General features: G+C 36.4%; 2 protein-coding genes across 2 annotated transcripts; both read right to left on the bottom strand.

Moving 5' to 3' along the window:
* Positions 1–491: 491 nt before the first annotated feature.
* Positions 492–3482, bottom strand: LOC111452988 (CBL-interacting protein kinase 18-like). The gene is made up of 2 exons (XM_023093897.1): positions 3300–3482; positions 492–2362 (listed from the first exon to the last, which is right to left on the bottom strand). Exon 2 carries the CDS (start codon positions 2056–2058, stop codon positions 631–633), a length of 1428 nt encoding a protein of 475 aa, XP_022949665.1. The 5' UTR covers positions 2059–2362; positions 3300–3482; the 3' UTR covers positions 492–630.
* A 1465-nt stretch (positions 3483–4947) lies between these two features.
* On the bottom strand, positions 4948–9856 carry LOC111452990 (proactivator polypeptide-like 1). Its single transcript, XM_023093900.1, has 6 exons — positions 9721–9856; positions 9210–9303; positions 8306–8502; positions 7934–8131; positions 7316–7375; positions 4948–5428 (listed from the first exon to the last, which is right to left on the bottom strand). Exons 2-6 carry the CDS (start codon positions 9289–9291, stop codon positions 5264–5266), a joined length of 702 nt encoding a protein of 233 aa, XP_022949668.1. The 5' UTR covers positions 9292–9303; positions 9721–9856; the 3' UTR covers positions 4948–5263.
* Positions 9857–10526: the final 670 nt, after the last annotated feature.

Genomic DNA, 10526 nt, shown 5'->3' with positions numbered 1-10526 from the left:
TATTCGTCTCACCAACCCAACTCCCATGAACCTCTAAACAGTTTAAATGTTGGTCTAAAAAAGTGAAAACCATGATGAAACAAACCTAAGGTAAAAAACATAACTATTATCAATATCGTTGATATATAGAATATAGATTTGAACGGAATCGACTTATATTAATGTCGACGTTGAAATCTCGTAGATTTTTTACAATAATCAAATCTCGTGACATATACGAGAGGGTCCCATTGAGAATATATATTATGTCAGTCAAGCTATACCAACATAGTTTGCCCAAGATAGTGGCATGTGGGTATGCACATGATAAAGTAATTAGACACAAAAGTGGCATATCTTAGTCAAGTGTATATGCTAGAAAAGCCTTTTACGGCTGTGAATAGAATTGATAGCCAAACACAAACGTTTCCATCGATGCTTATGATATGGACCCTATGGTTTTACTCTTGTGAACGGTGATCATTCTACCAGTCGTAGTCAATTCAAAAATGTGGAGAAAGTAACTTATCAATAAGCCTTGAGACATAATATCAACAAACAAATAAGCATTCATTACAAAATGTTATGCTACAAGCTTCCGATATGTAATAACATATAAAAGATAGGGCCGAGTATAGTACCTCATACTCTTTAAGGAGAAGCCTCCAACAGTCCCGTGTTATATAATTGATCGGTACAAGACTGTTGTTGCGCTTCTTCTCGACATTGTTGTTCTGCTTGTGGTAGCTGTCTATGTTGCTGCTCGCCTTGCCAGGTCCAGACAATGTCCTTCAGGGCGGGTCTTATATCGTCTTTCATTAACTTATGATATTCCAGAGTATCTCCGTTTGACTTCTTCATTTCGACAATATGGAATGATGGGGTGACCTCGAAAATCTCTGCATCAATACATACAGCTCCTTTTCGACCTTCCTTGCACCCTTCGATCTTCAGTACGCCTTTGTCTTTCTTCTTGATTTTCAATTTCAGGCACTTTGCAATGTCTTGCAGTTTAGAGATGATGGTGGATGCAGACTCGTTCGATGTGAATCTTACTTCTTTCTTTTGATTATTCTCCTCGAACAATCCTGACAAATCGAAACCTGACGACAAGGAGATTATGTCGAACGCGTTCATATTCAATGGCTTTCCCACTTCTTGCTTCAGCTCTCTGACAGAATCCCTGTCCTCGGTCGTAGACACGAAAACTGTATCGACATCCAAAGGAGCAACTTCTTTCACGTCTTCGGTATTAATTTTTGGTTTCACACTCTCCCTCCTTAGCCAAGAACTTCCCATTATTTTGGCAATAGTAATCCTGGTATTTGGGTTAGGATCCAAAATCTTTGACAACAGCTTGCGCACCTCTGGGGCAAACCAGTTGGGGAATTTAAATTCTCCTTTCCCAATCTTCTTATACATCTCCATTAGATTAGAATCATGGAATGGGAGATAACCAGCCAATAGAACGAATAAAATCACTCCACACGACCAAATATCAGCTTTGCATCCATCATAACCTCTCCTGTTAATGACTTCTGGAGCAACATAAGCAGGGGTTCCACAGGTAGTATGGAGCAATCCATCTTGGCGTTTAGATTCGGCAAGAGCACTCAACCCAAAATCAGAAACCTTCAAGTTACCATGTTCATCCAACAGTAAGTTTTCCGGTTTCAAATCTCGATGGCATATTCCTCTACTGTGGCAATAATCGACAGCACTGATCAGCTGCCAAAAATATTTCCGTGCAACAGCTTCTTTAAGCTTTCCCTTGGATACCTTGTTGAATAGCTCACCCCCTTTGACATATTCCATGACAAAGTAAATTTTAGTTTTGGTTGCCATAACCTCATATAGCTCAACTACGTTGGGATGCTTAACTAATCTCATGACAGAGATCTCCCTCTTGATTTGATCGATCATCCCAACCTTCAAGATCTTCTCCTTGTCAATAACTTTAATAGCCACACTCACACCAGTTTTAATGTCTCTAGCATGGTAAACCTTGGCAAAGGTTCCCTGCCCCAGAAGCCTTCCTAATTCATAACGTTGCATCAAGATAGCCCCTTTGTTCTCCATGACAAACGTACTTAACTAAAAAATAGTAACAGCTACTGCCACTGGACAGAATAATCAGTCAAGTAATATTTAAACATAAACTCAACCATCTTTATCATCCCTGTGCTTGATTACAGGTTCTCTTGCATTGAAAGCTGCCGTGGCCATTTGGAATCCCGAGCTGTAAGGTTGACGAATTAAATAACCAATTTCATGAAGCACGTAACAAGGCATCCACGATGGTTGAATAACCTCATCAACCTCAGAGAAGAAAGCCTCGACTTGCATACACATGTTTCAGCATTCCCAGGTGACTTTAATCAAACTGCAGAATATGAGGCAAGTCAGATAGAATTCCTCTTAAAGGCTGAAATTAAAATTGAGAATCACAGACGTTTAATCTAACATTTTTATGGATTATATTTAAATACCTATTTGACATTGATATAGCTGAATAAAAGACCAAGGTAATCAAGTAGAAAGCATGGAATAAGAATGTACGAGTCATCCAATTCCATAAAATACTGTCAATACATCTAAAGAATAGATAACAGCTTCCCAGGTTTGAATAAATGTCAGATAAAAGGTTCCTATTCTTACTCATAAGAGTCATTTATAAATCTCGCGGTCTGAAATACAAATCAAACAGCGAAGCCAACTAGCAATTGCAACACGATCCAGCACAAAATTTAGTCATTGGATGCAAGCAGAGGAATAATGTTTAACCTAGAGAATTTTCGTCTTGCAAGAACAAGGTTACACAGTCACATATTTCTTCTTCCAATTAATGATGGAAAATATTGCACAGATTAATAAATTTAAACCCAAATTAGCACGTACCATCAGTGATGCGCACAAATCGAGAGAACAAACAAGCGGCGGAATGAAATTCGGTAACAGAAAAGAGGAAAGACATACAAGACAATAACAAGAACAAGAAAAAAAGAATCGATTCATATCTTCACCATCACATACCACTAATCCGAGTGAAACGGAAGAGTTTCTCTATCGAATATAATATCAAAGCCGTAATGGTCAATACACAGTGACTTGAACAAATCACGAAATTCATATCCTCTCATTCTCCGAAACCAAACAGAATCGAACATAAAAAAGAAACAGAAGCTTTGATTCACAACCTCATCATCACAAAACGAAAATCAGAGCTCAGTGCCTAGTAACTAAATGAACAAAGAGAAAATCGACACCAAAATAAATCTAATTACAGCGTAAAAAAATGAACAAGAATTCCATTCGCTTACCAAGAAATCGAAGAGGAATCGAGAAGAATCTGATGAAATTAGCTGCAAAACAGCTAGAAGATTGAGAATGTACGCAATGGAGCTTCAGCGAAATCTCGAAAACCCGAACCCTGAACGCAACTACAAATTGGATTTGGCCGCTCGCTCTCTCTCCATTTTAAGGACTGTGGTCCTCCGGAAGATACCAAAACCGTCGAATATCTTATCAAATTTACCGAAAGGCCCTCTAATGTTCACCAAATTACAGATTCTGCCATTTCCTTCATTATTTGAATTCTGTGGCGGTGATGACGTTTAAATCTTTACATGGAAATAATTAATACACATTTCTGTACTTCCAACGGAAAAATTAAGAAAAATTATTATTTTGTCTGAAATAATTATAGAAACAAATACTAATTAATCAAATTTTATTTTTACATTTAAAAATAATAATTTAAAGTATGTCTAGAGAATTCAAATTCTTTCCAAAAAAATCTTAATAAAGAACTGAAAATTCTCAAAATTTGTGATAATAAATAAAAGTTATATATTTATAATTGATAAAATCATTTTTGTACAGCCATACAAATTTATTGTTTAAAATAATTTTGAAAAATATTAGATATAAGTACTTTTTATTTAACAGCTAAAATAATTATCAAATTGTGAAAATAATTTAATATATAAGATTAATTAAATATTATTAAAATAGAAACAAAAATTATCAATTTGAACATGAAGATAGTAAGTATTTTTTTTTCTTTTTTGTTTAAGATTTAAATTTATAATTTATTGAGTAATATTTTAATTTATTGTTATAATAATTGAAAATTTATATGGGTTTAACATTAAATATTAATTAATAACAAAAATTAGAGTATAAAATGGAGAGGCTAAATACTTGGCAAAGAAGATACGAGAGTGTGGGGTATGTACTTGATTGGCTCACAACGGCTGTCACCTAACTCCCTGACCCGTACCAATCACTGAACGACAAGTAGGACAGTGATGCATCCAAGTTCCAAGTCGAACTGCCCACCGCATCGCCGTCGCATTCGGTAACAGCCGCCGCCCCAGTTCCAGCCACACGCGTCACTTTTTTAGTTGTTTACTGGTGGCGTCTTTAGAATGGTCACTTTACTTCTATACCCTCCACGGCAAGTTTTCTAAGAATTGCGTGGCTTATAGAGGTTGATTAAATTATTTATTTATGTAAATATAAATTGAGCCATAAATTTAATTTATTCAACTTTAAAATTAAATTCATCAAATAAAAATAAAAATTTTACATCATTACTCTTTATCTAACAAACTAATATCAAAATATACTAAGCACCCAACATAAAGGTCAGGATCCATCCGGCTCAGTCGCACTACCCGAGGTGCGAGTCACCCGAGAAGCAAGCTATTACACCGAGCAGCTAAAGCTATAGAGAGTTGAGGAGCCTATATAGGATCAAAGAAAGGGTCAGGCTCCCAGTGGAGCAGAGGAGACGGTTAGGATAACGAACTTGAAATACGGAGCCCGATCGACCAACAACACGTCTTTAATTATTGCCTTTTTCTCATCATCTCACATTATTATTTATTCCCCTAATCCAAAGTTCAAACGGCTAAATGACAGCAAACCACAAGGGTTAAAAAGCAAGAGGACATCAACTTCCAATTCAAGCAAAGCATCAAAATTCCAGGGCTTAGACAAGACTTTAGAAGTTTCAATACACTTAATCATTCAATCAACAATTCAAATTGAACAGCCACAAACAAAGTAGAATGATTCTTTACTCAATATTGCAACAGCCAACAGCCAATCATACATATCCACAGATCAATGTACATGATAACACAGACCATCCATGGGAAAAGATTGTATCATATTAGATTCACAAGAAGACAGAGAGGGGCAAAGAAAAAGTAACTTCCTTACCCGTTTTCGTTCTGACATGACATGTAGATCCCCCCATTGTGTTTGGTGTGCGAGTTCAAGCGTCGGCAAGCGAAGACACAGTTCCAACAGATGATATGGCCTTGTCACCACCAGCTATGCCCGTACAAGCATGAATTGCTTTGCAAATATCTGTTTGTTCTAGAATTTTCTCCGAGTTGGCTAGAATCAGAGGCCCATATTCAAATACCAGTTTCTTGCACTGCTCAACGATGGAAAATGTCGCAATGTTAGAGTAACATATTGATCATTGATTGACATGCAGTCGGAGTCGATTGTCTCATGTCAATTATTGATGGGTTAAATGATATGGTTCTTTGGGTGATAGTTTGTGTGAGAAATTGTAAGCATGATTGGATGAGAGAATCACAGTGATAAAGCTAATTTCTACTAACAATAACCAAATATATACATACATACATATATATATATATACATATATAATAATGGAAAGCTGAAGGTAAAGATTTGGGGATATTTAGAAATAATATCAGGAGTCCTATGTTCCAGCCTTCCTCGTGGAAGGCTTAATATGGTCTAATGGTTCTCTAGACTTTTTGAAAGTAACTAATAGGTTAAGAACTTTCAATTTTACATGAACTTCAAAGTGGTTAAAAATGTTATTGAACCATGTATATTCTTTTAATTAATGAATCTATTAGACAAATTTGATTTTTGTGTATAATAAAATATTAAACTATTAATTTTGTATCTAATAGATCGTACCTGAGCAATTAAAAAGCATGTTTGGGCAAAGCCCACCTACCGAGCCTCACTTCAAAGAAGCAAGACGCCTTCACTAAGGCACATGCTTTAGCGCCTTTTCCCAATAATCCTCTTTTCTCTAACTAATATTGTGAGATCCCATATCGGTTGAAGAGGGAAGCCTTTTCCCAATAATCCTCTTTTCTCTAACTAATATTGTGAGATCCCATATCGGTTGAAGAGGGAAAAAAAGCATTTCTTATCCTCTTTTCTCTAACTAATATTGTGAGATCCCATATCGGTTGAAGAGGGAAAAAAAGCATTTCTTATTAAGGTGTGAAAACCTCTTCCTAGTAGATGCATTTTAAAACCGTGAGGCTGACAACGATGGGGAATAGGGAAGGCTTAATATGGTCTAATAGTTCTCTAGACTTTTTGAAAGTAACTAATAGGTTAAGAACTTTCAATTTTACATGAACTTCAAAGTGGTTAAAAATGTTATTGAACCATGTATATTCTTTTAATTAATGAATCTATTAGACAAATTTGATTTTTGTGTATAATAAAATATTAAACTATTAATTTTGTATCTAATAGATCGTACCTGAGCAATTAAAAAGCATGTTTGGGCAAAGCCCACCTACCGAGCCTCACTTCAAAGAAGCAAGACGCCTTCACTAAGGCACATGCTTTAGTGCCTTTTCCCAATAATCCTCTTTTCTCTAACTAATATTGTGAGATCCCATATCGGTTGAAGAGGGAAAAAAAGCATTTCTTATTAAGGTGTGAAAACCTCTTCCTAGTAGATGCATTTTAAAACCGTGAGGCTGACAACGATGGGGAATAGGGAAGGCTTAATATGGTCTAATAGTTCTCTAGACTTTTTGAAAGTAACTAATAGGTTAAGAACTTTCAATTTTACATGAACTTCAAAGTGGTTAAAAATGTTATTGAACCATGTATATTCTTTTAATTAATGAATCTATTAGACAAATTTGATTTTTGTGTATAATAAAATATTAAACTATTAATTTTGTATCTAATAGATCGTACCTGAGCAATTAAAAAGCATGTTTGGGCAAAGCCCACCTACCGAGCCTCACTTCAAAGAAGCAAGACGCCTTCACTAAGGCACATGCTTTAGTGCCTTTTCCCAATAATCCTCTTTTCTCTAACTAATATTGTGAGATCCCATATCGGTTGAAGAGGGAAAAAAAGCATTTCTTATTAAGGTGTGAAAACCTCTTCCTAGTAGATGCATTTTAAAACCGTGAGGCTGACAACGATAGGGAATAGACATAGAGACATGAACCATATTTGCTTTTTACTATTCTCAAACAGAACAACCATAAAATATCGTAAGCACTTCAAAATTTCTCCATACCTCTTTTGCACGTTTCCCCAAAGAGTCGCATATATTCAGAAGCGCCTGGAGTATCTCTACCTGTTACACAGAAAGCAAAGCAGTATGTTTCGAACGTTCAGTACACAAGACATATCCCCTTAGTTCATAGCCAAGAGAATGCAACACGTTCACAAACAAAAAAAAAATTCTAAGAAACTACCATCCTCCAGAGATATATATATATATATATATGTGTATGTATGTGTGTATGTATGTATATATACATATGTTTATTAACAACTATAGAACTTTTGGTAAGTTTTGACACTACCATGAATACATATATGTAATTCAATTACCCTTGTGCATATTACGAATCACTATTTTCAAGTTGCAGATTGTCTCCATCTATGTTTTTTCGAACACCATAATAGACTTCCATTGTAAGCATTGTTGGATGAAAGTCCCACATCGGCTAATTTAGGGAATGATCATGGATTTATAATCAAGGAATACTATCTCCACTGGGGTGAGGCCTTTTTGGGGAAGCCCAAAGCAAAGCCACGAGAGCTTATGCTCAAAGTGGACAATATCATACCATTGTGGAGAGTTGTGTTCATCTAACAAGCATATCTAGCAGAATGTGTAATATCAAACCTGTGTGTCAGGATCTTTCAACTTATCCAATATTTTTGAAATGGTCTGATGACAGAATTCACAGCTATGTTCCTGAATCTGCGAGGAGATTACTGTAACTTGCTCACAGAATCGGACCGACTGGCAGATGCTAGCAGGTTCAATTGAGGAAGCCTCTGAGAAGAAGAGAGGAACATAGCTATCTACCAGACTGACGCACTGAAAGTTGATTCAAGGATAACATAATATTAATAACAGCAAATTCTATTCGTTCTGTCCCTAATTGATACTAATAGAATTGGCTAGAAATCGATAAAGGTTTTCTTCATTTTCAAAAGCACGCTTATGCAGATTCATGTAATAAAAAGTTGTATGAGTAACATGCAGTCATACCTCCTCCTTGAACAAACCCACCACGGCACAGGTTTGTCGGAGAATACGAATAATCTCACTCTGGGTCTGGTTTTCTGCAAGATACTCAACTGCCTGACTGACCAAGCTCTCACAAAGTTCACATACCTTTGGCTTGCTGGAAGCTTCAGATAAAGCCTCAACGTCCTTCCCTTGCTTCAGGTAGCTTAACTCAGAATCTGAAAAGGAAGAAATGGTAACTACTCTGGGGCGATAAAATATCATTCGAAACAGCATATTGAATGCGTTTTCAAAATGAAAATCATCTTCACACGATGCTTATATTTGATGGAATTCTAAAAGACGAGTACTCGTAAAAGAACCGGGAATCAGGATACATAACCAGAACCATTGAATTATACATCATTTAGTCTCTAGAGTTTAGACTATCTTATAATTCTGTTCCAAAGCTTTTAGAAGTTTCAACTTCATCCTTTATGTATTAGTTTTTTCGATCAAAGATTTGCCATCACATTAAAATTTATGGAGAAAATGATATGGCATAAAATAGATTTTGTTCATTGAGTTGGAAATTCTTAATTTCTTAAATTTAAATTGATGAAATAGACAGATCCACCAAATTAAACAAAAGCTTACTCACTTCTTGTGATTTGACCCATAGTAAGTAACTCTCCCCACCCAGAAATGACTTCTTGTTGTTACATAAATTTTCAATTCATTAAACTTCAAGGCAAAATATTCTTAATTTTCCATATTTTGCACAACAATTTTCATCAGGGACGATGAGGACTTGACGCGATCAAATTGAGGTTGCAATAAGATCAGAGCCGAAATTGAAACATGTCCTTTGCCAATTCTAAGCAACAACCAGAAACATTGATCAAATTGCCATCTGATAGTGAAAAAGTAAGCAAAAAGGAATTACCAAATGAAGCCAGGTTTCTAGCATCACAATCCCAAGCAACACCCACCACAAGAAGGAAAACAATCCCAAACCTCAAATCCATAGCGCCTAATTCCTGTAAAGAAAACGAAAAAAATGAACCGATGGTGATTTTACGGTCAACGTTTCTCAATTCATTTAAGGATTTCAATCCAACAAAACATTGAATCTACTGACGAACAGCGACAATGAAATTAAAAGACATTGCATACAGACGCCAATGAAATAAGGACAAATTACAAATAGAACAAGCGACAGAGGGTTATAAAAGCCATGCGCCGATCATATGCAGGGGCTAAAGTTAAGAGAAGCAGAGAAAGGGCGGGGAGAAGAAAAAAAAACCCCAAGAAAACGAAGAAAAAGATATCGATTCTCTGAAATTTGAACCACCGATGATCGTAAAATCTTCTTCTGCACACGATTTCTCAGCGCGCAGGATAAAGAATTGTCGATTACCAATAGAATATAAATCAGATTGCAGAGAAATACATACCTTGCTTAGACAGCCAGGCTCTGCTTCCCTGTTCAGAAGCGCCCGAAAGAGACGATAGAATTGATTCCTCTAATGTTGGTTGAAACTCGGAGCATTCTATTCAATATGGCTCTTTGCAATTCCTAATTTATAGTTTCAGATTGTATCCAGTTTTTAGAATCTAAAAGTCATCCATTTTTTTTTTTTTTTTAGAATATTAAATTACAAATAATTTTAACCATGAAAATTATTTAACGTTGTAATCGCATTTAACAGGGAGAGGTTTCCACACTCATTTGACAGGGAGAGGTTTCCACACTTCCCTCCAGATTGTAAAACGCATTTGACAGGGAGAGGTAGAACGCATTTGACAAGGAGAGGTTTCCACACTCATTTGACAGGGAGAGGTTTCCACACTTCCCTCCAGATTGTAAAACGCATTTGACAGGGAGAGGTAGAACGCATTTGACAAGGAGAGGTTTCCACACCCTTATAACGAATGTTTCGTTTCCCTCTCTAACTGATGTCGGCTCTTCCGAGCTTCCCCTCAAGGTTTTAAAACGCATTTAAGAGGGAGAGGTTTCCACACACTTGTAACAAATGTTTCGAATGTTTCGTTCTCCTCTCCAATCAATGTGTGATCTCACAATTCACCCTCCTTCGAGGCCTAGCGTCCTCTCAGGTACTCGTTCCTCTCTCCATTCAATATGGGATGTCACAATCCACTCCCCCCCTTTGGAACCCAATGTCCTCACTGGCACACCACTCGGTGTCTGGCTCTAATACCATTTGTAACAGTCCAAGCCCACTGCTAGTAGGTATTGTCC

This window comes from Cucurbita moschata, unplaced genomic scaffold, assembly GCF_002738365.1.
Source record: "Cucurbita moschata cultivar Rifu unplaced genomic scaffold, Cmos_1.0 Cmo_Scf00015, whole genome shotgun sequence".
Taxonomy (NCBI): domain Eukaryota; kingdom Viridiplantae; phylum Streptophyta; class Magnoliopsida; order Cucurbitales; family Cucurbitaceae; genus Cucurbita; species Cucurbita moschata.
Note: the sequence above shows the minus strand (reverse complement) of the source record. Positions and strands in the feature narration are given on the sequence as shown.

What these genes read in the sequence shown, in the direction of transcription:
- LOC111452988 (XM_023093897.1), bottom strand. Translation starts at nt 2,058, where the DNA reads ATGGAGAACAAAGGGGCTATCTTGATGCAACGTTATGAATTAGGAAGG.
- LOC111452990 (XM_023093900.1), bottom strand. Translation starts at nt 9,291, where the DNA reads ATGGATTTGAGGTTTGGGATTGTTTTCCTTCTTGTGGTGGGTGTTGCT. An exon ending in TAGAAACCTGGCTTCATTTG is followed by an intron (nt 8,503 to 9,209) that starts GTAATTCCTTTT and finishes CTTCCTTTTCAG; the next exon opens with ATTCTGAGTTAAGCTACCTG. An exon ending in TGGGGAAACGTGCAAAAGAG is followed by an intron (nt 5,429 to 7,315) that starts GTATGGAGAAAT and finishes ATCGTTGAGCAG; the next exon opens with TGCAAGAAACTGGTATTTGA.